Genomic DNA, 27,624 nt, shown 5'->3' with positions numbered 1-27,624 from the left:
TCCTCAGTGGTCACTTTATAGTGAGAATAGACTGTTTTTCAAAAGCAAGTGAAAGATATGGCTTAGCATTAAAGAGGTGCCTGGGCTGAATGAGGTCTGTGTTTTAAACAAGGCATGGGCACTTCCACATTTCAAAGAGAGTTAGCAAATCATTGGTTGAGAGATTTCCTTTTTCTCTTTTTTTTTTTTTTTTATTTGTGTAGTTTGGTTTTTTGAGATAGGGTCTCTCTCTAGCTCAGGCCTAACCTGGAATTCAGTATGTAATCTCAGGGTGGCCTTGAACTCATAGCAATCCTCCTACCTCTGCCTCCCAAGTGCTGGGATTAAAGGTGTGCACCACCATGGCTGGCTCCTTTTTGTTTTTTAAAAACCTGAGCTGCTCTCCTCAGAGTAAGTGTGGATGGAGTGAAGGTGACAGTCAGGTGGATGTGGCCTCTATGTGATTCTGAGCTCTGTCTAGGCTCCATCAAGGATTCCACATTGCCTGTCTACTGCAAAGTTGGTGTGTGCCTCCCAGAGAGACCCACTGTTGGTGGGCATGTAAAAGTTTCACTCCTCTTGGGCCTCTTCAAGGCTGGAAATGAAACAGCCCTTGCTCGCTTGCAAATGGATTGGAGATGAAAAACAGATACATAGAAAGTTAAGCTATAACTAAGACCATGCTTATAAAGTCACTCAGTAAGGGAGCAGATAAGGTGTAGTGGGAAGTTAGACGAGGAGTGGAGATCTCTTACTTTGCGTGATGCCAGTCAGTGCTGCTGTGGTTGACCCAGCATGGCCAAATGATACTAGCACTTTGCCACCTGGTAAGTACTCTGTAAACCATTGCTGGAGTTACTTTTATGCTGTACTTAAAACAGGGGAATTTGGGTACTGGAGAGATGGCTCAATGGTTAAAGGTGCTTGTCGGCAGAGCCTAAGGACCCAAGTTTTATCCCCCAGTACCCATGTCAGTCCAGATACACAAGGTGGCATATGTGTCTGGAGTTTGTTCATTTGCAGTGGCTAGAGTCCCTGATGTGCCCATTCTTACCCTCCCCCATAAATAAATAAATAAATACATACAGGGGAATTGGAAGAGTCTTGAATGTATCCCTCCAAATGTTCTCTCTGATGACCCCATCATGGCTGCTTTAGATGCTTCTTTCTACCTTGTCCTTGCTCCTAGTTCTCCAGGACTCCCTCTTCCTCTCCCTCTGCCCACTCCTAGCCATTCTGATCCGTGTATCTTAGACAGGGATAAGTCCTCCCTGGCTGCTCCTCAGATTCAGCCATCCTGACCTATTCTCTAGCCTGCCTGCCCTTGCTCCCTCCCATTCTCAGCCCTCTCTCCAGTAGCGTCGGTGGCCTGGCAGGCATTGCACCACCTACACTGAGTACAGTGGATAGCCAGCGGTCCTCCTACTCATACCGAGGTACAGGAATTGCGGTCAGACTGTTTTACAAACAGAAAGCTGAGGCCTGGGCTGAGAAAGTGCCAGCTCACAAGCCTGTGTGGACCAGCCCTGTCCATTGACTATGTCCCAGTAATAGAGCCCAGTGCCCAGAACAGCAGAGAAGCCCAGTTAGTTGTAGGGGAAGCTAATGAACTAGCCCACATGGGGTGTGAAATGTCTGGATGGACTGGAAAGTAAAGAACCAAACGTGAAATGAAACAACAGACATTGAAGTCATAACCCAAAGGCTAAAGGAGCCGCATAAGTTCATTCATGTTCTAGTAGAGAGAAGTGCGGTTCTCTGAACGTATTTGGGAATCTGACCATGGATAGCATTGAGACTGTGGTGGGCGTGTGTACGCAGACTCTCTCACCACGGAGAGGCCCCAAAACAGGACAGAGTAAGGCTAAGAGGGCCAGCACCCTCTGCAACATTGAGGGTGTTTCAACATTTGGTGAAGAAGTTCTGACCTGCTCTCTTAGACCTACTTCCTGCCTGCCCAGTTTGATCAGCCCCCACTTTTTTTTTCAAACACTTAACAAAAGAGAAAAAGTGCTGGAGAGATGGCTGAGCAGTTAAGGCACTTGCCTGCAAAGCCAAAGGACCCAGGCTTGATTTCCCCAGAACCCACATAAAGCCAGATGCACAAGGTTGCACATGCATCTGGAATTTGGTTGCAGTGGCACGAAGCCCTCATGTGACCATTAAAAAAAGAGAGAGAGAGAACGAAAACCATATGGACACTACAAGTATTGGGTTCTGAGTCCTGATCCTGGTGGGTGGGTATGGGTATGTGTGCATGCATGTGCGTATGTGCAATTTTGCAAGTTCACACATATGTGTGCATTGGTTCATTCAGTGTGTTGAAGTGTCTGGTACATCCCAGTAAAGCATAATATTAGAAAGGTATCATTGGACCTTAAGATGCAGTCTGCAAGGAGACTCTGTTCCCTTTTTGCCATTGCAAAGACACAGCCCTGCATTTGCTGAGTTGGTGCCCTAGGGTTAGGGATATTTCTTGCCATCATGTCCTGGAGCTCAGCCTTGGGTTCATTGGGTGTGACTTGGAGAGCCTCCTGTGCCCTTAACCCCTGCCTGTACAATTTGTCACCTAGTTCTGCACATTAGCACGCTCTAAAGGCTTCCTTATCCCCAGTGCTATAGTAGTTTCGTAGTAGTAGTCTGCGACCGCCTCCAGATTCCAGACCCAGCCAGTTTGCTCCCGTCAGGCTCCATCCCAGCAAGGCTCTCACCTTGCAGTGTCAGCACCACCCTGACACCTTGTCTCTACCTGCGATGCAAAACGCCAAGCACCCGTCATCTCATTCCTCTAATAAGGAACAATGCTGCGGTTCAGACTTAGCAGCTGCTAGTCACTAAGCCGTGACGCAGCATGTTAACTGGAGGGTGCAGAGAATATCTGGCCATTGTCCTCATCTTATATCTGTCAGGCTTAACTGAAAAAATAGAAGGGTCTTGGTTGAATTTCTCTTATTAGGGGATTTAGGTTATGTTAATGCTATAGCTTCATTAATTACCCCATATCAATAAAAAAAAAAAAGGCAGCTTTTAGCCTCGGAGCATAAGAGAGGAAAAGAAATGGTGGTATCAAAGGGAACCTTCAAAGACAGCCCGAGCTGTCTCCAGGGTAATTTCTGATCCCACATTCTTCCCACTTCAAAGTTGGATGTGTGTGTGTGTGTTTGGGTCGGGGGGTTGGGGAAAGCTTGAATCTGATTCCTCTAATAAGTGTTGGCATCAGCCCCGTGTGATATTAGATGCAGGGAACATTTTGATTTGTTACAGCCTTTGAAATCGTTCAGACGACCTTCAGAAAAATGGCCTCTTGTTACTTCTGGGGAGAAGGGTGAGAGCAGGGAAAGGGGAATCCAGTTTAATTCCTATGCAGAGGATGCCCTGAAACTGTGCTTTCAGCAGTTTTTAGTAACAAATGCATGTCCTGATTGGAAGTGAAAAGTTGAAGAGTAATGGACCCATAACACTGCGGTCCTCAGTGAGACTTGTTCCCTCTGCTCTTCTTGGGGAGGATGGGAAGACTTAGGAAGATGAGCACCGAGATGTTTTGGATGCTCTGAAAACTTGGATAGCCGTGGAGCAGTTCAGCACCACATCCAGCTGCAGCCTACTCCCATGCTGACGGGTCTGCTCCGTCAGCCTCACAGAGCCGAGCTCTGAAGAGCTCTTTAAGGGCAAAGCCCCACTGCAGCTTCCAGGTTCCTTTGAAAGAGTCCATTTGAGATCACTTAAAATTCTCCGTGTGCATTGGAAATGAAATAAAGAATTGATAACTTTCTGATAAGCTGACAGCATTTTTGCATACTGCTAAATGAATTTTAGCACTGATGATTGTTAGAGCACCAGGCCTGGAGCAGATTTGTAACATGCAACTCTACAGGAGCACCCCCAAAAGAGCTGGGCCAGTGGCAGCATAGCAGGACTTCTGAATTCCCCAATGCACATTAACTCTGATGAAGCTATAGCATTAACATAACCTAACTTCTCACAGTGTCAGTTTCCTCATCTGTGAGTTGGCAGACATCATTCCCACGCTGAAAGGACTTAGCAGATATCTCTCCTTGCTGTTTATAATGGAGGAAATGGGGATCAGCAAAGACAGAATGACCTTACCCACTGATGTAGGTCATTCTATCAGTTGAAAGAGGTTTTTTGATAGCTTGGTTTCTGTCCCAGGGGTAAATGTGTGTACCGAAGCACCTGGTCATCAGCAAGGTTTGTTTTTACTCTGCTTGAAAGTGTACCTGTTCACACCCCCAAAACACCCCAGTCCCAAGCCCAGAAGCTGTGCCTGCACATTCCTTTACCAGGCTCTACAAGGCTGACTTTCGCCCTTTCAGTTCTTTCAAAAGTTGCCCAGAATTCTGAGGGGAGCTTCACTCTCTTTTCCCAGTATCACAGTTTGGAATAATGTCTTGTTCACCAGGCTGAAGGCTTTCCACTTCCAGAATATTCCCTTTTTTAATATTGCAGCTAGCAAAAAAAGTGTTAACCATGCCTGCCTTCACAGCAAATAAGTTGGAGCTAATAAATATTCACTCAGATCAGCCCTGGCTTCCTGAAATGAATTTCCCAGCTCTTCCTGGCCCCGAAGAGAGAAGGGGCATTGACTCCCGGAGCACTCATCTAAACGGCTTTCTTTGGCATAAATCTAGCAGAAAATCAGGTGCAAACCACCTGCTGTGGGTTCCAAGCTGAAGGGGAGCCCATTGTTATTGGGTCCCTTTCTCAGCCATGTGCGCCAGGTAAATAGACCCTATTGTCCAGGGCCTCTGGGGCCCAGATGGTCTAGCCATCCCCTAGGGTCCTGAATAATACATTTAAACCTCCTTTCAATAAAAGCACCCCCTCCCTTTGAATAAGCTGGTGTGCTTGGAGAATCCACAGTGGGCTGCAGAGTCCATCTCTTAATTAAACCTCTGCATATCTCTCCCTACATGACTTTATTTAAAGATTTTGTAGATAGGGGGTATCTCTAAGATAATTTTTGTGGTTAAGCAAAGTCTGCAACTTGTTAGTCTGAGAATTTGTTTTCCTTCAGTGTCTGTGCGGCTTGTGCTCCTGTCTGGGTCTCCTTACGTGTGGTGTTAACACGCAGGAGGCACCAACAGTGGGAACTTCAGAGGCAGCAGCTGTGAGCTGGAAATGGAAGGAGGAGGATTCAGTTCCAAGTTCAGACATTGATGTTACTCTTCCTAAAACGGAGATTTAGAATCTTTGGCACCTCCCTGTCATCTTGGCAGTGGTTTTGGTAGAACTCAAAGATGCAAAAAGTCATTCTTATTCACCCTGCAGGCCCCGGACAGTGCGTAAATGCTGCACTTGTTAAACCGTAGGCCGAACTGCAGCACTGAAAAGTCACTTGAACCTGACTGTTCTTCCAAAGGACCAGCTGCCCAGCAATGGCTCTCTTCAGAGGAATTGATAATGTGGGGAATTAATGTTGTGTATTTCCGTTGAGGTTCCCTACAGATTATTAACCTATCAAAACTTAAAACTCTACTGTATGGAGATTTTTAAAATTCTTCCACCCTTTAGTTTAAGTGAAGCAAGGACTGATAATTGACCCCACCCCTCTAGAGGGCAAGGGGGCACTGCTGCTAAGGGAGCAGGGGAACCCAGGAGGTTATAGCACAGACAGTGGGGCACGGATAGCTTCAGATGTGTCTTCCCAGTGACATGAAGGAGTGTATTATCTGCCAGGACCGGAGTTGGGCTGTCTGATCCTTCACCCTCTCGAGCAAGAGCCCAGCCATGGCCCTTAGACTTGCTTTTATCCTTCTCCACTGTGAAAGTGTTCAAGCCCAGAGGCTCACATGAAGGAAGTTGGGATCAGGAAGGAGCCTGGGTTCAGTCTGCCCTTAAAGTTCCAAGAATTCTTCAGAAAGCCAGGTTTTGGTGCTTTCCTTGGAATAGGAAGGATTCTGAAGTGCCCGGGTCACATCTATCTCAGAGGAAGGTTTCCACCAGATTGCATCTCATGCTCCCTGCTGCTGCAGATCACACAAGCCTCAGTTGCCACGGTCAGGCTTCTGCCTTGACCACTAGCCAACCCCAGAGGCAGGGTCCAAGGGACCCGTTCACTGGGTGTTTCAATTTGCTCAGTGTCTGACCTCATATATTAAAGTCGACTTTGTAGCACCTTGGGGACACACCACAGGATTCCTCACTTGGTCATTATCTGTGAGCTGTGTCACAGCATTGTATTGGGGTGATTCTGGGTTTGCCATACTTAATTTGTTCTAACCTCTTGAAACAGTGAAAAGGCAGAGATTTGGTCTATCATGCAAACTGGGGTCATCTGGTTCAGGTCAAATTGAACTACTGAAGTACCAGCATGTGAGACTAAGTGTATGGGAAAGGCTGGTCTGAGTTTACTCTGAGCCCTACCCACATCTAATCTGGGACCTACAGCTTCCTCATTTGTAAAGTTGGAGGCACCCAAGATCAGGAGTTCCTCACCAGCCAGGCATCAGTGTGTACCAGGAGCACTGAGGAAAAACTAAAAAGGAACAGGCTTTGGGCCATTGCTTCCCTGATCACTCAGCCACTCCACAGGTGAGAGCAAGAAACCTGTAGACTGGAAACAAATCCAGTTCCTCCAGGGCTTCTGCTGCCCAATAGGTGTGAGGACACCAGGTGAGGCCAACTGAGAGGCCCCTCTAGAAGTCCTTGGGCTGGCAATGGCTCTGACCCTTTGTCTCCCCATCTGAAAAGCAAGGTTTGTTATGGGGGTTAAATGAGGGAGGGCCTGGGATTGTGCTTGTTGGAGCAGGCATCAGCAGATGGATGCTTCTGGTCTTCCTCCACTCGATAATGACCTGTCAATGCTTACAGTGCTTTAAGTCCCCATATTTCAGGACCTGGGAGCCAGTGAAGAGAAGTCGGGCTGCCTGCCCTCACGGAACATACATGTATGGGGAAGTCAGTAACAACCAAAGAAATGCTAGTGCTTCAGGAAGTTTTAAGTGTTGAAAAATTTTAATGTTCAAAAGGTAAAGTCAAAATAATTGGTATCTGGAATAATAGTCCAGGAACAGCCTCTCTAATAAAGTGAAATTGTGCAAGAGCTTATGGCTGAACAAACCAAGCAGAGAACACAACAGGAGCCGAGGTCCTGAGGCAGGATTGACCTTGTCCTCTGATGGGATGTGGGAAGCACTGGACTTGGGGTTACATACTGAGCAAGGGACTCAGCAGATGGGGTCCTGGAGCCAGCTGTGCCTCAGCTGGCTTCCCTGTAGTCTTGCACTTCCTTCCCTTACATTACCAAAGATCCTTTCCAACCTTGAGATCCTGTTGTATAATTAGGGCATTTCTTTTTATTTCTCTTACTCCAGAGTTCTGAAATTGATGATTCTTCTCTTTTCTTCCAGCTTGACATATGGTCTAAATCCCACTACCAAGTGTTCCAAAAGGTAAGTTTTACTTTCTCCCTCTTACTCAGGAGGCTTTAGAAACTCACAAATGCTTTATTCTCAACTTGGAGGCTTTTTAAAAAGTGGAAAAGCCAGGTATAAAAGGCTGCCCACTGTATGATTCCATTTATGTGAAGGCAGGGGAGCTTTGGAAAAGAAATCAGATTTGTGCTGTCTGGGGTGGGAGCAGGGGACTGACTCCAGAGGAACATGAGAGGACAGTTGGAGTGATGGAAAGACTTTGTTTCTGAGGTGGTAGTCATGGTTAAGCTCAGGAGGAGGCACTCAGAGGAGGATGCACCAGCAGTGAAGGGAAGCGTGTGAGAAGGGAGCCTGAGGTAGCAGGAGAGGACAGTATGGGTGGGACAGAGGCGTGGTCAGGCAGGAGTCTCAAGGCCTGGCACAGAATTTGGGTTCAGTCTCAATTCAGTGATAAACTCCTGAGGGACTGCTGATGCAAAGAAGTGATGTTTGACCCAAGTTACTCTTCCTCTGAGTAAGTTGTCCCCATGGTGTGCCAGGGGGCATATGCCTCTTTTTTTTTTAAATGGAGGTAAAATTCACATAATGTAAAATGGACCATTTTAAAGCAGTCAGTTTCTTGGCCTTTAGTGCAGTTACCATACTGTGCAGCCTCCACCTCTGTCCAGTTCTCCAGCCTTTCCCTCCCCAAGGGAAGCCCCCTGCCCTGGACACAGTGGGCACCCTCTCATGTTGCTTGCTGCACATCAGCTTACCCTTTGCAGAGATGAGGGTACCAACCAATGGATAGGCCAATATAGTGACTCAGGTAAGATCACCATGTCACAGTTTGAATGTGAGAGATCCCACACACACAGGCTTATGTGTGTGAACACTTGGTCCCCAGCTGCTGGAGCTGTTTTGGAAAGGTGTAGAACTTTTGGTTTTTCAAGGTAGGGTCTCACTCTAGCTCGGGCTGACCTGGAATTCACTAGGGAGTCTCAGGGTGGCCTCGAACTCATGGTGATCCTCCTGCCTCTGCATCCTGAGTGCTGGGATTAAAGGCATGTGCCACCACGCCCAGCTTAAGCTGTAGAACTTTTGACAAGTGGGATCTAGCTGGAGGCAGTGGTTCCTGTGGGATGGGCTGTGAAGTTTGCTCCTACTTCTGGTCTGCTTTCTGCTTCCTGTCTGCTGAAGGGCGTGAGGCGTCCCAGCTGCACACCCTGCCACCACGCCTTCCCCTTCCTGAAGAACGTATTCTTAAACTGTAAGCCAGAGTAGATCCTTCCTCCCTTAAATTGCTTTATTCAAATTGTAAATGTCATTCCTGTGGCACCTGTCTGCACCAATTTTGCAATTCTGTGTAAAGCTGAAAATGTTTCAAAATATAAAGGTGATTTTACTGAGAAAATAACCAGCCTGACTCTTCGAACTCCCCTTTACCCTGTGATGCTCCCTAGAGAGATAACCAGGAAATATCCTCCCCGGTCCACAGCCGTGCCCAGCCTTTAGGTCCAGCCGACATTTGCAGAGTGGGCACTCTCCTAAGTTGCCAAACTGGAGGTTTTGCTTGATAAGCTCACACGCTGTCTTGGCCTTAAATACTAATATTGTCCACGCTCTGTTCTCACCACGTTTCCCTCAGTGTTGGCTGAGAAAAAGAAGACTGCTCATTTGCAGAATATTTTTAGCTAGAATAGTGAACGGAACAGTTGGTGGTATTTCCTTTAACCTGATTCTTATCTTTGTGGCCTCTGGTATAGCAGTGAGTTTCTTCTCCAAGACCCCAAAGGCCCACGTGAAGTTCAGAGTCCCGGAGCCCTGCAGCCCTGTGGCCAAAGCCAAGTTTTTGAGAGGGCTCTCTGAGGGCCTGGCTTGCATATGCTGGCCTTTGCCTGCTTTCTGAAAACTGTTCCATGTCGTGGGAAGTGTTTTTGAACACACCTGCAAAGTTCACCTGAACTTGCTCACAGTGTGAACTTGGGTTTAAGAAAGTTCTGTTCAGATAGAGTTGTTTTTATCCTTCTCCTAAAAACAGCCAGCCTCGTACTTTGTGTTTGTCCAAAACTACAATCACATGAAAGCAGTGTCTAAAATGTGATACTAGTCTAGCTGGAGAGACTTAAAAAACATGTCCGTTCCTTCCCTGTGGTTCATGTTGGAAGCAGTAGAGATGGATGGGCTCAAGCGCTGGGCCTTCTATCTTCCTGAGGTTCTTTTGTCCTCTCCACCTTCCCTTAATGTTAACTAAATGACTGACTGACCTCCACTACTGGCCTGCCTTAGGCTAGAGTGTCACCTTATGCAGGTGACAGCACTTTTATTAAAAGATGGTGCCGTTGGTGTCTCCCCTGAAGACTAAGTAGGTTAAAGAGTCCTCTCTTTCTACCAGAACATCACCTGTGTGTACTGTCAGATGAAGGAATGTATTACATAATAATGTGGTAGGAAATCAAACCTAATCCTTGCTCAGTAAAGCCTCAACTTATCATGCCACATGGAACACATGTGAAGTGTCGTGTCGTCAGGGAATCTGTGATCCCAGCTTGCTGAAGGGGCTGGTGGGGCAAGCACAAGGAAGATACTTGTGGCATCCCATCCAGAGGGCAGGATACAGTGCCCTTTCATTCCCATGCTACCAGCAGGCCCCACATAAAGTGTTTCCAGAGTGGGGCTCACTTTTGGCACTGCTTGGAGGATGATGGTTAACATTTCAGACTCAGAGCACCAGGGAAGAGAGCGGCTGGCAGCCTTTCTTGCTGCTTCCCATCCACTCTTTTTTTTTTTTAAATTTATTTATTTGAGAGCTACAGACACAGAGAGAAAAACAGATAGAGGGAGAGAGAGAGAATGGGCGTGCCAGGGCTTCCAGCCTCTGCAAACAAACTCCAGACGCATACGCCCCCTTGTGCATCTGGCTAACGTGGGACCTGGGGAACCGAGCCTCGAACCAGGGTCATTAGGCTTCACAGGCAAGCGCTTAACCGCTAAGCCATCTCTCCAGTCCCCCATCCACTCTTTCTCAGAATTCGATTTTCTTACTGTCTACCTCCTCATTGCATGCTGTCCCTGTTGAGGCTGCTAGTGGTGTTTGCCTGAAAGTGACTGTTTGAGAAAGTGCTGGTAACCTTCCCTTCCACTCTTCCTTGGCCTGCTTACACTCAGCTGAGTAGACTAGCCAGTGTGAGCCTAGGTGTCAGATGAGCCAGAAAAGCCTGGTCCAGGGCAATGATGCCATCCATGTACATCAGGATGTTTAGCATGGTGTGCAGAGAAGATGGCGTGCCCTCAGAAAGAAGGGATTTTTCAGGCAGAAAGCATTCTGATGGTGGCGGAGATGCTCTCACTGAGTCTTGCCTGTGAGCTGAGACTCCCTGGCTACCCACAGGAAGAACCCCTGCCCCGTGTACACATTGCTCTAGAGTGGACTCTTGGGGATCCCTTCTTTGGCTCTCGTCATGTGGTTTCCCTTGCTACCTATGGGATGTGCTTTTCTGCCCACAAGTAGCAGTGGCAGCTGCCACAGAGGACCTAGTAGGAAGGTGAGAAGCTCTCTGAAGTCTTGTACAGACAGAGGGGTCTGCCTCACGGAGCTTACTGTTGCCTTTTTGCTTCTGGAAAGGTCTGCCAGAAGCTAGGAAAGAAGCAGTCTATGGTTAGATTCACCTGAAGCTAATGCCTGACTCCCTGGGTCACAGCCACAGACCCCAAAGGTCTGTAGCAAATCGAGCCTCAAGAAGCAGAATTTGGCCTTGCTTTTTGTCTACAGACGTTGAGTGTCCACAAGCCCTGAGTGTGGGGAAGGGGGGCTCACCAGGGATAGCATGCTGTGGGTCTGTGGCTGCTAACAGGTGCCTGTCATTCACCACACTCCCCCAGAGGCCCCTTGCACTTCATCCTAGGGCAAAGCAGCTTTTTATAGCCAGCAAGTCTCCAGCAGAGTGGATTCAGAGAATGGGACTTAGAAATAGGGGGACCCTCTGAAAGGGCAGAATCACAAAGAGCCAGGAAAGGTTTCAAGCATGTTCATATTTTTCTGACATTTAAACTCTGCAGGGGCAGTCACTGTTTTGATCTTTAACCCCCTCATTTCAAAACAGTGTGCATTTTCCTCTAGTAACTTGGGAGGACTGAGGGCTGATCTGCAGCTGCTCACGCGTTAAGTCCTTGTGGGGGCTGGAGAAAGGTAAGCTGTTCACAGGGCCCCAGGTAAGCAGGTGGGGAACTGAGAGAGAGGATCTGAGGAGCTGGTGCCGGCTTCTAAGCATCGCCACACAGAGGTGGAGAACAGACCTTAGCCTACAACTGTTGTTCTGCCAGCAGCAGAGGGAGCCTAGCCTGTCCACTCCTGTGCAGCAGAACTGACTGTGGACAGGTGGGTTGCCCAGTAGGGCGCCGCTACCCTTCATCCTCCTGTTCGTTCACTCATCTATTGTTTGATGCTGAAAACAGCCCTTCCTGGGGACAGGTAGCTTTTATCCACCGATATTACTGTGCTGTCAGGTGCTTTTCAGTAGAAGGGACTTAGTTGACCAGGAGACTCCATTCTGGCATTTGGGTGGGTCCCTGGCACAAGGTCAGATATGCTGAGTACCATATAAACTGAGTAGCTACTAAATATTGCACCATACAACTACCCGATGAGAAGGAGACAGAAAGAAAGGGGGAGAGAGAGAATGGGCACGCCAGGGCTTTCAGCTGCTGCAAACAAACTACAAATGCATGTGCCACCTTGTACATCTGGCTACATGGTTCCTGGAAAATCAAACCTGGATCCTTTGGCTTCGTAGGCAAGGGCCTTAACCACTAAACTCTCTCTCCAGCTCTACATTTCTTTATTTGTTTTCAAAAATACCACTTCAGGGCTGGAGAGATGGCTTAGCGGTTAAGCGCTTGCCTGTGAAGCCTGAGGACCCCGGTTCGAGGCTCGATTCCCCAGGTCCCACGTTAGCCAGATGCAGAAGGGGGCGCATGCGTCTGGAGTTCGTTTGCAGTGGCTGGAGGCCCTGGCGCACCCATTTTCTCTCTCTCTCTCTCTGTCTATTTGCCTCTCTCTCTCTCTCTCTCTGTCACTCTCAAATAAATAAAAATGAACAAAAAAAATTTAAAAAAAAATACCACTTCAGGGCTGGAGAGAGACTCAATGGTTAAAAGATGCCTGATTGCAAAGCCTGAAGGCCTTGGTTTGACTCCGCAGCACCTACATAAAGCCAGATGCAGAAAGTGGTGCATGTGTCTGGAGGTCGTTTACAGTGGCAGGAGGCCCTAGTGTGCCCATACTCACCCTGTCTCTGTCAACCTTGTTGTGTCTTTCTCTCTCCCTCAAATAAATAAACAAATAAAAATTTTAAAGGTCCCTCTTTAAGATTAAAATGAAATTAGGTGCCATGGCTGAGAGCATGAGAGATGCAGTTTGTAGTGAGAAGCTCAGGCTGCACCACACCTGGCATCTACAGTCAAATACCTGTGCCTCCTCTACCTGTCCCTATCAGCTCGTTGTCCTTAGTGTGCCAGTCAGTGTTTGCCAGCAGAGGCTGATATTTCAGAATGCAGTGTGGTATTTTCCTTACATGTTTACATACCCTGTTGCTGCCTCACAAATGTGTCCAAATGGGAATAACTTTCATGGGTGCCAGGGCAGGTGGATTCCATCCACATAACCCCACGGTGATGCACAGAAGGAAGGCATGCATTTGCCCCAGGGTGGACTGTTGAGTTTGGGGGAGGGGAGGCAGGTGGTCCCAAACCTCCTGCCCTCAGCCGTCAGATGGACTGAACTGCTAGGCTATCTAAGAATGTCTACCCAAACCTGGGAACTGAGGACATCAAGGAGCAAGCTGGCTGTAGGGGAGCTCCTGACCACCACCATCCCTGAGGGCTAGTCCACACTCCAGACAGGTCCCATCATTTCTTTGCCTCTTGTAGATCCCAGTTTCTTCCTTCCAAAGGCCCCTCAGCCCCTGCTGAGCATAGTGCGGTCACAGGCCAGGTACTCCTGTGTGCCCACCTATGTGCAGAAAATGGACCCAGGAAGGCCTGGACAGCCTGCTGGCTTTCTTGGAGCATCTTGAGTTACCCTAGCAGTGGTTTGCCATTTTCTGCCATTAAAGGAGTCACAGAATGACCATTCATCATTTCTATAGCATATTTCTTTCTGAAAGGTTGCACGGCACACAGGACAGGACAGGTCAGAACCAGATAGCTGCTTCTGGGAAGACTGACCCTTTCCCTCCCAGGCCTCCAACCCACTGCCCAGGGCCTAGAACTGTGGGCACAGGCTGCTGATATTGCTGGTCCATTCTCCAAGCCTAGCTCACACCCATCATGCTCCCCATATGTGACCATCCCTAAGACAGACCATAGTACAGTGGCCTAGAGCTATCTTCAATGGTCAGATCCTGGTTCCACCTCCACTGTCTGTGTGGCCCAACTTGCCTTGGTTTGCTTATCTGTGTACCAAGGACCGCAAAGCCACAGTGTGGAGTGAACTATGGTCAGAAGTAGGAAGAATAAGGAGACCTACGAGTAAGTGTGGCCCCAGCTACTCAGCCTCAGAAGTGCTGTCACCAGTGATCCTTCTCTCCCGAGGAAGGTACCCCTGCATCCTCTCTACCCCCCCCCCCACCGGCCAATTTTCCTCCCACAGGGCTCCTCCTTCCTCGCCTTACCCCTGTCCTGTCTCTGCTGCCGCCTGCTCATGGTGGGCACTGTAGTTCAAAGCATGGGCTTTGCATTTGCGACTACTCTGACATGGACTCACCTTGGTTCTCTTTAAGTTCAAGTTCTTCCCTTGCAAAAAGCAGGGAAAGGGCTGGGGAGATGGCTCAGTGATAAAGCATTTGCTATGCCACTCTGAATACCGAAGTTCAGAGCCCCAAACCCCATGTAAAATTCCAGAAGTTGTGTCAGGCTTCTGTAACCCCAGTGCTTAGGTGAGAAGGGAGGCACAGACAGGAGAAGTTCCCAGAAGCTTGCAAACACAGCAGTGAGCAACAGTGAGTGACCCTGCCACGAATGAAGTCGAAGGTGAGGACTGCCCTACCTGTCCATGCATGCCTGCACTCAAACACATGAACACACGTAGACAGCCCCAGTAAGTATTGTTTTAAAAAGCAGGGAATGAGCTGAAAAGATGGCTTAGTGGTGAAGTGCTTGCCTGTGAAGCCTAAGGACCCTGGTTCAAGGCTCGATTCCCCAGGACCCACTTTAGCCAGATGCACAAGGGGACGCACGCATCTGGAGTTCATTTGCAGTAGCTAGAGACCCTGCTGCGTCCATCCTCTCTCTTTCTCTCTCCCCCTCTTTCTCTCTCTGAAATAAAAATAAACAAAAAAAATTTTTTTTTTAAAAAAGCAGGGAAATGAGAGATGGCTCAGCGGTTAAGGTACTTACCTGCAAAGCCTAACCACCCAGGTTCAGTTCCCCCAGACCCATATAGAAGATGCACAAAGTGGCATCCAGAGTTCGTTTGCAGTGGCTAGAAGCCTTGGTGTGCCCATTCTCTTTCATTCTCTCTCACACTCACCAAATAGTTTTTTGTTGTTGTTGTTTGTTTTTTTAAAGCAGGGAAATGATCCAACCCTGGAGCAAACCAGGATTGTCTGTGCTGACACTGAGGAAGTGTCTGGTACTGCAGTTGCTCATAGCAAGTGCGTGTACATGTGTGAGTGTGAGTTCCATGGGGCCGGGGGCTGCAGAACTCAGAGCCTACAGCCATCTGTATGCATGGCCCATTGTAAGTAAGGCATTTTTGTAAGCTAAAGATCCAGCCACCATGGCAAACCCACCCACTCCCACTGAGCCTCCTCCATCCTCCAGACCTGTTCCCTCTCTTCCTCGGAACAAGAAGTGAGCAGCCAAGGGGGAACGGGATTCAGAATGACTGCGCCCAGCGGTGCCCTTTGAGCAGCTCTGATAGGCCAATGTGGAATTCTAGGCCCATGACCTGAGTCAGTCCCTAATGTCCACAGAGGACTGGTAGAACCTCCAGTGGGCCCCATATGGGTCAGATGACCTCTACAATAGATGCATTGGACCTAACTTCCCATTTCCTCTGCAGCATTTGATCTTTCTTCCGCTGTTGAGAAGTTAGTGTTATTATGTGTGTGTGTGCTTAGGAGCCCAGATGTCTAGATGTTTCTCTGATTGCAAGGCACTCCTGCAGAAATAACATAACACCAAGTGGGTATGGAACAGTTCAGGTGTCTCTGGGCTAAGACCTTCCTGGCAGCCAGCAACACAGTCTGGCATTTTGCCATCTAGAAGTGTTAAACTTTTTTCTTTTCATCTAATAAAGAGCCTTGATTCCATAATACTGAGAAATGTCAAGGACCCTTCATATACGTCTCCTCAGCACTGGGCAGGCTGTTAGTGGCCCTGAGGTGGTTGGGACTCTGGAGAGCTCCCTGACTTGGAGATGAATGTAGTGTCCCTGATCTCAGTTCCTCAGCACGTCTCCCTCCCCGCCCCCCATTCCTGCCATTCTCCTCTCCTTCCCCACTCCCTGAGAATAGATTCCTACCCATTTAATCTCTTTCAGTTATGGCTGTAGTAGGTTACTGTCACGCAGTGCACAGCCACACTGCTCTCCAGTGTCCCAAGCTGGCCCAGGGACAGCCTGAGTGGTTTCAAAGAGAGTACAGCCTGGGGATATAGGCATCTGACCACAGGCCTGACCAGTACTGGGCTGGAGTTTCCAGAGGGGTACAGGTAAGAGGTCCTTCCCCCAGCCCACAGCAGAACTGGAAGCCCCAAGGCTGAGTCCTGGCACTGAGACCAAGGACTAAGAGGGTCAGCCTGAACACAGCCACTGGTCAGCAGACATAACCAGTTCTGCAGTGACCAGATCACTGCAGTGTCAGCCATGACCTAAAGGGGGATGATGTTGAGGTTGGGGCCTCACATGCCAGGACATGGAGGCCAACCATAGCCACTCTACACATAGAGGGTCCAGGGAGTTGGAGGCTCCTTCCAGACATCAGTAGCCTATTGTCTGGAATTCTAAAGAGGGTGGGGTGCTCCCCATCCCAAATGCTCATTTATGGAAGCCCTGGGTTTTGCCAGAGACCACATTTGCCTACATGCTCATACTTCCCACAGGAAGAGCTTTATCTCAAAGGTGGGAGAGGATTGCCAGCCTGGTAGAGCAGCTGTCTGTGTTCACCTCTCCTTTTTGACCCAGCTAGTTTGCTGGGTCCATCCCAGAGCAGCCTGGCCTGGCAATTAGCCCATGCAGATGGCTCCTTCATCAAACCAAGAGGAATATCGATCTCATCTGAGTAATCCCTGGTCCCTGTGGGCTGAGAGGCTCTCTCTTTGGGCCTCCAGGCCTGCTGAGCCCGTGGCACACAAACCTGGGTTCTGATTAAGGCTGCATTCTAAATGCTAAACTCCCTGCTTCTGCTCCACTATGCTCCCGTCCCCATTTTAGAAACTTCTGTCTGCAGCACTCCCCATAGTCCCCAGCCACTCTCAAGACTGACTTCAGAGCATTCCAGCTGTGAAATAATGATGGTGCCTCTTCATGGGATAAGGGCTCTGGGACTCTTAGCTACTCTTCCTAAGGCCAGTGCCCATTCTTGGGGTGGCAGTGTTGCCAGCAGGGGTTGCTTTCTCTTTAAGCACCAGGCTCCCATCTCTGGCTCCTTTTGTGTTTTCTGGGGCCCCTGTTTGCAAGGGTGAGCCTGTTGGCAGAACTGAACAGAGACCCAGGTGCCTGTGTTCTTGTGCAGCATTTCCAACCCACTGAAGGCTTTTTCATTTCTCTGGGTTGTGGGGACGGCACGGGCACATGTTCAGCTTGCTGTCCTGTGCCTCGTGCTTCAGGAAATTAGCAAAACCCAGAACAGGGGCAGGGTCCAGCCCAGGTCACAGTGCTGGCCTGATGATCCCCTGCTTTTGAGCTAGGTTATCCAAGCTCTTTTCTTCCGGCCCAGAGAAGGGGTCCACTAAAGGTGGCAGTCACGTCAAGGCAGCATGTGGACCCCTGGAGCAGGTAGGGCAGGAACCAGGCACCTCTGTTGCCACCTGGGATCTGCTGTCCTTTTTTAAAAACTGGCTTTAACTTCATCCCTGAAAGGCTGGGTTAGAGCTTGTCACGGGTCTTCCTTAGGGCACAGAGTGTAAGGGTTGCTAATGGTGCATGCGGTGACTAGAAACGTAGACCCAGAAGGACCTGCAGGGCCCTCAGGGGCCAGCATGGAGAGGATATAGCCAAGGTCTCCAAAACTTACTGACAAGTCCAGAGTTGAACCTTCCCACCAAACCGCATTCCTAGTTAGTCACTTTTGCTCACAGCACACATTGTATAGAAGACAGCATTGCCTGGAGGAAGCCAGAATCCGAGTGTCTACCAGGCTTCTCTTTTAAATAAGCAACTTCTAATCGCTTGGGTACTATTTATTAATCTTGCAAGGGAATACTTTTAATAGAGGTCCCAGCTCCCTAGCTTAGCGGGGAGAGGCTGTGGGCTGCATGGGCAGCATGTGTGCTGGCGGACAATGCAGCTCCATCCATTAGCTTGTCCATTAGGAGCTCCATAGTGAACTGCTCGAGGGGGCCAAGTCCTGTTTAATCAGACCATGGTTCTGCCCCCTGGTGGTGGGAAGCAGACGGTGCCCCGTATTTTATGGTTCACCTGTGCTTCCTAAGGGGGGTGAGAATCACCTCCCAAACGTCTGCAGTGTTGGAACTTGAACCCAGGGCCCCATGCATGCAAGGTAACTGCTCTCCCACTGAGAGACACTCCAGCCCAACCTCAGGAGCTTTTAAGCACCTTCTAGAAGCCACGGCTGATTCAAATCAAAGTGATGCCTCCAACTTTAGACGGTTCCTGACCCCCTGAGGATAATCCCTGGATCACAGAAATTCAAGGGCACCATCTTAGAAGCCCTGGCAGGAACTGAGATGTGTTCATTTCAATCAAATCAAACACCTCAAGTTGAAAGTACCAGAAAATTGAGGGGAAAAAAAAAAGGTCAGAAAGAAAGTTCAGAGCTGTCCCCGCCGCTGAGGGCAAGCCCTGCTACAGATTGTGTTGCTGTTTCTGTCCCTGGTGGTGGCCGGCGTCGTCATCCTCTCGCCTTCTAGTCTTGGGTAAGGGGAGAGTACTGGATTGATAGTCTTTGATTCTCTTTCTCCTGGTGCTTCCTGGGTCACCACTGTGGCCTTTGTTCTTCCCTTGCAAAGCTGTGGTCACCATAATGCCTGGTCTTGGGTGGGGGGGCTTGCTGGAATGGTGCAGTCACCTGCCTAAAGGCCCACCAGTGTCTGTCAGACCAAAGGAAGGGGTCTTTGCATATGACAGCAAGCAGGGTAGGTAGAGGCTTCTGGCAAGGAAGGAGGGAGACTTGTCAAGTGGTGAGAACTGAGCTGTGAGTCCAGAGCCTGGGCTCTGTCCCAGCCCCTCCCTTTCCCTCTGAGGAGAAGACCACCAGGATTTGGCACCAGTCAAAGCTCCCGTCGGTCCTGGAAGACTTGTGGTGGGAACCACCAGGTGTGGGGCCCAGAACCTAACTTTCAGCTCCGATAACCCCTGCCCTGCCACTTGACTAAACAGTTATAATGGTCCCTGCCATCGGGTTTTTGTGGAAATTAAACTGTGGTGGCTCACATTATGGGGTGCTTGCCATTCATCAGACAGTCTCCCTCCCCTGGCCCATGCACTTCTCACCCAAGGCCACTCAGCTCCTAAGAAAGGGCCAGGGCTCAGCACCGGCCTCCCCACCCTGCGCCGGCCACTGCAGCCCCGGCCAGGCTTGCTTTCTCTGTGGCTGAAAGAGCTGTATCCCTGGCTGGGAGGGAGTCTACCAGCACCCATCACCACGATGTGGCAGAGGAACTATGGAAGGCTGTTTTGACTGGCAGCTCCTTCTCCAGCTCATTGACTGACAGCTGGTTCAAGGTCTTTTCAAAGAGCCCTCCTCCCTCCTGTGTTCAGTTCTCCTCCATCTGGATTCACAAAGACCTTCTTTGAAGCCCCAAGCTCAAGCTACAGGAACTTTGGGAGCCCAGCCTGCAGTAGCAGAAGAGAAGAGAAAGTAAAGTTGGCAAGTCCTGGCGCTCAAGCACGCGAGCAGCCGCATGTAACCCACCGCGGCCCAAGGCCGATGCTGATGTTCACCTAGCTGAGCCCCAGCCCGAGCGTTGCCTGTCTCGCAGCTGTTGTTACTTTCCATCCTCTGCTCCCTCGGTTTCCCTGCATTCCCAACCACTTTGATCTTTATACAAGCTTTGTTTCAGACCACCACTCAACCCTTGGCGGGCAGGCACATCCTCCCTTGGCTTCCCTGTCTCAGGAGCATTAGTGCCCTTCCCTGGCCTCTGCGCCAAGCGGGGAGCTTTTATCTCCCAGCGGAATCTCATTAGCTTACAGCACAATGGGACCAAACCTGGGCTGCCTAGAAATTAGTTAATAGCAATCTTTTGTCGCCTGGGGCCTGTTTTTCTGATGCTAAGCAAAAAACAACTTTGTTGTTGAAAAGTGTAAAACAAAAAAATATTGAAGGTAGAGTGCTTTGAGGAAAAGGGAGATCAGATCATGTTAGGTGAATCTCTCTAGTCTTGACAGCCATGTCTGGCCTGCCACTTGATGGGGGTGGTGGTCAGCTGTGGGAATCTGAAAGCTGGCAGTGGAGGAGCTGGGGAGGAAGAGAGGAGAATGAGCAATCAAAATGTTGCAGTATGAACTGGAGAAGTGGCTCGGTGGTTAAAGGTGCTTGCTTGCAAAGCCTGACAGCCTGGGTTCAATTCCCTAGTACTCATGCAAAGCTAGATACACAGAGTGGTACATGTATCTAGATTACATTTGCAGTAGCATAGGTCTTGGTGTGCCCATTTCCCCCTCCCCCCTTTTTCCCCTTCTCTCTCTTTCCTTGCAAATAAATAAATAAAATATGAAAATGTTCAGTAATTGGTAGTGGGACATCAGAGAAACTAAGTGTTTGCATTCACACTAGGAAAAAAGACTGGCAATTAAAAGGAATACTTTATACCCGCCCTTTTGAAGAGAAACCTGATTTGGCCAGATTGCCGCCCATTAATGAGAAGACTAATTATGTGCCAGGCCTGTGAGTCAGGTGCCAAAGCTGAGGGTTCATGACTGCACGCAGCTGGAGAGGGTGGTTTCTCCTGAACTCTCCTCCTCCTGGCTGGCCGGTACATGGAGCCACATGCGCAGGCCTCCCCTGCACCTCACAGGCCACTCTGGCTTTCCCAAGCCCTCAGCCAAGCATAGGTCTGTCAAGCCAGGGAAGATGGGTACAAATAAAACTGGGAAAGCCAGGCCAAGTTCCCAGAGACAGTAGGGCTGGGCTGAGAGCATCTTGGGGACAGAATCTTGTCAGCATTTGGGTAGAGGCCCCCAATTCCAAAGGACATGTGGTTCAATCTTACTATGAGTTAGGTATAAGGTTCTTGGGCCAACTGCAGGGGCCATGCACCATCCAGACATGCTCCTTTGTCCCTGCTAATGGTGGCTGCCTAGAGGGGAAGTCTCACAGACTCCATGGCAACTAGAAGCTGGGCTTTGCAGAGCCTTTCACATGGCTGGACCCTAACTAACCCTTTTGGTGACCTATGAGGCTACCTCTAGAACTCAGGAGTGTCCAGAGAATCTGGGGTCCTAGTTAGGCAAAACTTAACCAACTTTCAAATAGCAGTCATTTGTATTAAAAACTGAAATGAGGGCTGGAGAGATGGCTTAGCAGTTAAGGCTCTTGCCTGCAAAGCCGGAGGACCCAGGTTCAACTCCCCAGGACCCATGTAAGCCAGATAAGGTGGCATTTGCATCTGGAGTTCATTTGCAGTGGCTAGATGCCCTGGCATGCCCATTTTCTATCTGCCTCTTTCAAATAAATAAAACTTATTTTTTAAAAACTAAAATGAGGGCTGGGGTAGTGGCTTACTGGTTAAGGCACTTGATTGCAAAGCCTAAGGACCCACATTCGACTTTCCAGGTCCCACATAAGCCAGGTGCACAAGGTAATGCAAGTGCGCAGTCATACATGCGCACAAGGTGGCCCATGTGTCTGCAGTTCCGTTGCAGTAGTTGGAGACCCATCTCTCATGCTCTCTTACTGTGTCTCTTTTGCATTAAAAAAAAAAACAAAACAAGGCCAGTCTATTGGGCTTGTCTCAAAAAAAAAAAGAAAAAGAAAAACTGAAACTAGATAAGACTGAACATAGAGACTCTGCTTTTGACATATTCTCAAGGGCACTAATTTGATGAGGGGAGTAGGCTTTGGGCCAGGCCTTCCAACAGCTGAAATGGATGGGTCTCACTTTTATCGGGGGCATCCCAGGACCAGGGCATGTGGACAGTGCCCGTCTCAGGGAAGAGTTATTATTATTAGCCCAAGAGTAGGGGACAGCGGTCAGCAAGCAGCCAGCTGGCCCGGCTCACTCCCCGCTACAGCAGGGCTTCATCCGTTTAACAGTAGAAGGTGGCCCTATTCATCTCCCCAGCAGTCACACCAGTCATGTTGCAGTTATCACTACCACTGCTTGGGGGGGGAAGGGGCGGAGCATGGCTGAATTTAGAAAGCTGTCTGTCAGAATGCTTAAAATAAAAGCAGTCTTGGCACTAGGAGGGAAAAGTACCATTTATCTTGAAAGTCACCCAGCTAAGAATTCTTAGGCTTGTGGGATACGGGCACTGTGGACAGGTATGGGAGGCCCATGCTTTGTCCCCAGTGGTGGACACTTTTTTAGATCCTTTCTGTATTAAGTCTGAATTGGGTACCTGCTGTATGCCTGGTGATGTTATAGACTGATCATGGAGTGAGGCTCACCAGCCACCAGGCAGTTGGGAGGAGGGCTAGGACAGGAAGCAGGTGGGGCAACAGCCTGGCTGCAAGTAAGAACTCCCCCTGCCTTACAAAGTGGGTTGCCACAACCTTCATTTGATCCAGGGCTAAAGTCCATGGGGGTGGAGCTTGCCCCTGGGGAAGCTGGGCTCTGCTGGCCTGACTGTAGGACCAGCCCTCACGCGCTGTGGTGCAGGTGTGGACACAGTATGCCAGTTCCAGAACCATGTGCCATGCTCACCAGCACCTGGGCCAGCACTCCCAGCTCCCTCCACCCAGCTTGTTGATCTGTTGCTCCCTAATAGCTACGGCTTGGGCCCATCGGCTGTTAGCAGGCCAAGGTGTTCTGCTGGAGCTAAGAGACTGACAGGCAACCTGTGTGGATTCTTGTTCACAGTTTGTTGGTTTTGAGATAGGGTCTCTAGCCCAGGCTGACCTGGAACATACTATGTAGTCTCAGGGTATCCTCGAACTCACGGCGACCCTACCTCTGCCTCCTTAGCACTGGGATAAAAGGCGTGCATCACCACACCTAGCTTCAAAGTTAAGTATTTTATTTGGACCTTTGTTTTAAAAAGTATTTTATTTATGTATGCGAGAGAGGAAGAGGCAGATAGAGAAGGAGAGAGTGGGCATGCCAGGGCCTCCAGCCACTGCATATGAACTCCAGATGTATGTGCCACCTTGTGCATTTGGCTTACATGGGGCCTGGGGAATCAAACCTGGGTCCTTGGGCCTGCAGGCAAGTGCCTTAACTGCTAAGCCATCTCTCCAGCCCGTTTTGGTGTTCAGCTACACTATTTGTAATACCAAGATCTGTCATAAGGACAATCAAGTCATTATTTTAAACACAACTATCACACTGGTGAAATCTTTTATTTGCTGGTTCAGAACTTCAGGGGGTTCTCAGATCAGCCCAAAGAGGACATTGAGGCCTGTGGTTATGGCCACAAGGGCCCTGAAAATAGACACTTCACGGGTCTGGGGAGAGGACCACACTCGTGTGTGTGGCAGGTCTGCAGAAAGGCCATGTGGGTCCTTGGAAATCACCAGGTTCCTGATCTAGAAGCTCACGTGGCTACAAGTGACGAGACTGATTAAGGTTGGCAGCCTGAGAAGAAGTGGTATATGCAGTTAGAAATGCTATCTGTGTGGATGTGGGGTTCCATGCAGCAGGGAGGCCCCTCTGGGTCTGCCCCCCTTCCTCTCCAGTATTTCCACACATCCAGAGTTTGGGGTACAGAATGTTCCATGCGCCATTTGCCTTCGGTTTGTGTCCTTTCTACCTACAACATATCGCCCCCCATCCACTCTGCTAGTTACTTTACCCAGTTGAGATTTTATTTTAGATGTCCTTTCCTGAAAGAGAGCAATAGAGAGAGGGAAGAGAGAGAATAAAAATGAACAGAGCTGTTGTGAAAGAGGACATCCACCCCCTTAGCTCCTCTGGCTGTCACCCCAATCATTGTTCTTCATTCCCAGGTGACAGACCACGCCACCACTGCTTTGCTCCACTATCAGCTGCCCCAGATGCCAGATGTTGTGGTCAGATCCTTCATGGTAAGTGGTTTCCAAAGTCTGAGCCTCTGGTGCCATCCTTGCTCCCCAGAGAGGGGCTGCTGTTGAGAATGGAAAGAGCCACCTCTAGCTAATCCCTTGGGCTTCCGGCATTACTGAACACGTGGTTACAGAAGTGGTCCTTCAGAAGTTTCTGGCACTGACCAGTAGTGATTTTGCTGGGCTCCTGGTCTGCCAGGCCCCTCAGCTGGCCCTATACATCTAAGAGTAACTGGGACAGACCCTGTAGTTCCCAACCACATCTTCCTCACCCTTTCAGAATGAGAATGCTAGGTGGGAGCAAGCCCAAGGCAGGGCTCCATTGGGGTGCTGGGCCACTCCTGCCAGTTTGTGGGAAGTGTCTAGAAGTTGGGGAGCTGGTTCTTTAGCCACTGGTAGTTTAGAATCGAGCCTCGGGATATTTGCACCATGGGAATTGGCAAGGCCTCTCCCCAGCTCTTGTCACCAGGCAGATGGTGTCTTACTCAGGCCTGAGCATGCCTGTCACAGACTCGGTCAGCTGTTTGCCCTCCCTAGACAGCTCCCTGCCGCACCTCACCAGGCACCTCCCTTCCCTTCCCCCAAACTGCGTTTTTCTCCACACTGGGTCACCTGCCGGCAGGCTTGAGCAATGATCCCTCAGTCACATAAGCTCAACGGTTCAACTTCTTGGAGAGAAAGGATGTTTACTTGTCAGGAGATATGAGCCCATCTATAACGGCCTGAGGCTGGAGAGGATGACACCATGAGCTCAGTTTAGCTGGCCTGGAGAGTCATTCCACATGCTGAGGGGCCACAGAGGTGACAGTCTTTCATCAGTGGTCTACAGACTTGCTTTCTACCCAACATGTCATAACACCAATTTTCTCCCATCTATGAGTATGGGATAGGGAAGGGTGGAAGCTAAGTGCGCCATTGCAGTTGCCAACCCCCCAGAGAGAGCAGCCTGTGGGAAGGAAGGCACTGGTGAGCCATGGCTGCCCCATCACAGCAACAGTGAGGAAGGTCAGAGGTCTATACCAGCGAACTTAGTGGCCTCTTCAGGAACAGCGTTCTCATAGCCCTACCTCAGGTGGCTAAGTGAGGAGACGCAGGCCTCGTACAGTGGCTGCCGCTGCCTGAGGCAGTGGGTTCGCACTTGCTGGGGTTTCTTGCTTGCGAGTCTCCTTGAGGTGAGGAATTGAGTTACTTGAGCCTCATCCTTATGTATGACGCCCGCAAGCCCTCTGCACTCTGAACTGCTCAGGTGGGGGCTTGCTGCTTATTACGTTACTTGGTGGCACCGGGGCTGCCCCCAGCTGTGTTAGGTCGCATTGTGACAGTGAGGGACGACCTCTGAAATGAGATTAGCTAGAAGGCACATTGTCCTGGTGCAGAATTCTCCAGCACTTCCTTGATGCGCACACATGCTGCTTGGCGCTAAGGAGAGGAGGGCTGAGGTAGCTGTCCCAATTGATGACGGGCTCAGGGCCATGCAGTGACCCCCCAGGGTGCCTTGGGAGCCCTCCCCACTTCACACTCTCTGTGTTAAGAGTCCCCTGGCTTTGGAGGAGCAGGGGGCATGAGAACTAAGAGACAACCTTGTAGCTTCCCCAGCTTCTCCGTGAGGTCACAGGTAGCTTCCAGGGTTAAAGCTACCTAAGATGTGTCTTCAGGCCTGCAGGTCCAGTGGAAAGGATGATTGAGGAAGCACTCGGGTCCCATTCTTTCTCTTCTAACCTTGCTTCTTTCAGACCTGGCTGAGAAGCTACATAAAGCTGTTTCAGGCCCCATGTCAGCGCTGCGGGAAGTTCCTGCAAGACGGCCTGCCCCCGACCTGGAGGGACTTCAGAACCCTGGAGGCCTTTCATGACACCTGCCGCCAGTGACCCTGTCCTGTCCCCCAGCACTTCCCCAGACCAGTGCTGAGTGATGCTGATGGCCTGACCACCTTTACCACAGTGTCTGTCACCTGCTCTCTCTCTGCCCACCCCTGCTGGCAAGATTGTCACCCATCAGTACACAACCTGGTATTCTGTGTGTTGGCAGGGCCCACAAGTTGGTCCTCCTGGGTCTGTTGCTGACATTGTCTTCCTGAGCTGTTACTAGAAGAAGCCCAGTTCTTGCGTGTTGCTGTACAGGGTAGGGGTTGTTTTGCTTAGTTTTGTTTGTTTTTTTTTTTAACTTATTTTTGTAAACAATAAAACCTTTTGTACCCAGCACAAGGCTTTGTCTCCTGTGTGTGCGTGCGCTCCCTCTCCCTCTCCCTCTCTCTCTCTCTCTCTTTCTCTCTCTCTCTCTCTCTCTCTCTCTCTCAAACTCAAGTTTCATTTCAGCAAACATAGTTTCTATCTGATCACAGACCACCCAGCCTGTCCCTACCAGATAGAAAGGAGCCAGAGGGGGATTTAATCATGAGGGTGCATGGAATAGACAGTGCCATTTCAAATGTGCTCTCTCCATCAGCAGCATCTCCAGGTGGGAACTTAACTAAGAGTGTCACTCTTCAGGACCGCTGCAGCTGTCCTGGAACCAGTACTGTGGAGATGAGCAGTGCCCAGTGACTTGATGGTGACCTGGGCCTCGGAGCACGTCTGCTCAGGAAAGCATTGCTTGCCTTCACTGTGCCTCTGGAGAAGCTCGTGCAGCTTCGTGGTGGCACACGGCCTGCCCATGGGAGGGTCAGTGTGTGTTACCTGCCGCGGTCTGATACTACAGCCAAAACACACCCTGGATTTCTATGAGCTACTCCCATGGGAACACAATGTTCAACTACAACCCAGGCCTTAGCAATCCCGGGTGGCACACAACTCAGGTACACCAGCCTTTCTCTGCTTTGAAAGTTCTCTCATCTATTCCAAGGCAGGAAGGGTTGTAAGTCTGGTAGTTCGGCCTGTGATAGCTGATGGTCCCATGGTTCCAGCCATAGGACATGACATGACTTCATTGACTTGCCCTCCCCTCTCTTTAGGGTCACTAAGACCCTTGTTTGTTGTTTTGTAAGAAATTACAGTGCTGGAGGGATGGCTCAGTGACCTAGGGCACCACTTGCTTGGAAAGCCTGGGTGCCTGGTACCTACATAAAGCCAAAGTGTCTGGAATTTGTTTGCAGTAGCACTGGGCCTTGGTGTACTCATTCTCATTCATTCTCTCTCTCTCTCTCTCTTTCTCTCTCTTGTGTGTGAGTGTGTGTGTGCACACTTCTGCTTACAAATAAGGAAACTACTCAATCAAGGACGTTTGTTAAGTCCTGACATTGTGCCCCAATGCCACATCTTTTCAAAGGTAATGGCAAGCAAGTGGACCCCGTACTGTTCAACATGGCTCACCTGAAGTGACAGCAGCATGATAGGCTAAGACCAAGTTGAGGAATGTGCAAACAATGAATGACAAGTGTCCTGTGACTGCCAGCTGGCAGACCGCACACTTAGAAATGTGCAAACATGGAAACACATCCTAGCGGTTGAAAACTTCCATTTGGGCCGCCGATGCTGTGAAGAAGGCACAGGGCTTCGAGCTGTGTGACGCGCCTCTCCTGGCTGCAGCAAGTCTAAGGAGGGCCCTGTCTGCCCTGCAGCCTGAGCTCCTGCGGTCTCTCTTCTCAACTGTTGAGTAAGCAAGCCAGGCTGGAGGTCAGTGAGTGCACACACAGGGCGTGACCAGAGCACCACAAGGAAAGTGAAGGGCACTGAGTGAGTGGCCTCCTGCGTGCATTTGTGTCAGGTACATGGGAGGGTGGTAAGGGTGCTGGGACGGAACTGGATAGAGGAAAAAACATTGTCCATGAGCCAGCCCTGATGGAGACTGGTCAGTTGACACAGATTAGGGTGGCTGTCAGGGTTTGAATGAAATGCCCCCCATAGGCTGGTGTGTTTTGAATTCTTGGTCCTCGTGTGGTAGAAATTTGGGAACGTTGTGGAGCCAGCCTT

At 49.8% G+C, this 27,624-nt stretch overlaps 1 protein-coding gene across 1 annotated transcript in view; it reads left to right on the top strand.

Annotated features, from left to right (window-relative positions):
* Med27 (mediator complex subunit 27) overlaps window positions 1–25,915 on the top strand; it is a 208,363-nt gene extending 182,448 nt beyond the window's left edge. The window contains exons 6-8 of the mRNA XM_004654032.2: window positions 7,350–7,391; window positions 23,642–23,719; window positions 25,450–25,915. Of these exons, the coding sequence (XP_004654089.1) occupies window positions 7,350–7,391; window positions 23,642–23,719; window positions 25,450–25,584 (255 nt within the window). The 3' untranslated portion in view covers window positions 25,585–25,915. The remainder of the gene's footprint in view (window positions 1–7,349; window positions 7,392–23,641; window positions 23,720–25,449) is intronic.
* Window positions 25,916–27,624: the final 1,709 nt, after the last annotated feature.

Source organism: Jaculus jaculus, chromosome 1 (genome assembly GCF_020740685.1).
Source record: "Jaculus jaculus isolate mJacJac1 chromosome 1, mJacJac1.mat.Y.cur, whole genome shotgun sequence".
In the NCBI taxonomy this organism is placed as follows: Eukaryota; Metazoa; Chordata; class Mammalia; order Rodentia; family Dipodidae; genus Jaculus; species Jaculus jaculus.
This window is presented reverse-complemented; position numbering and strand designations above follow the sequence as displayed.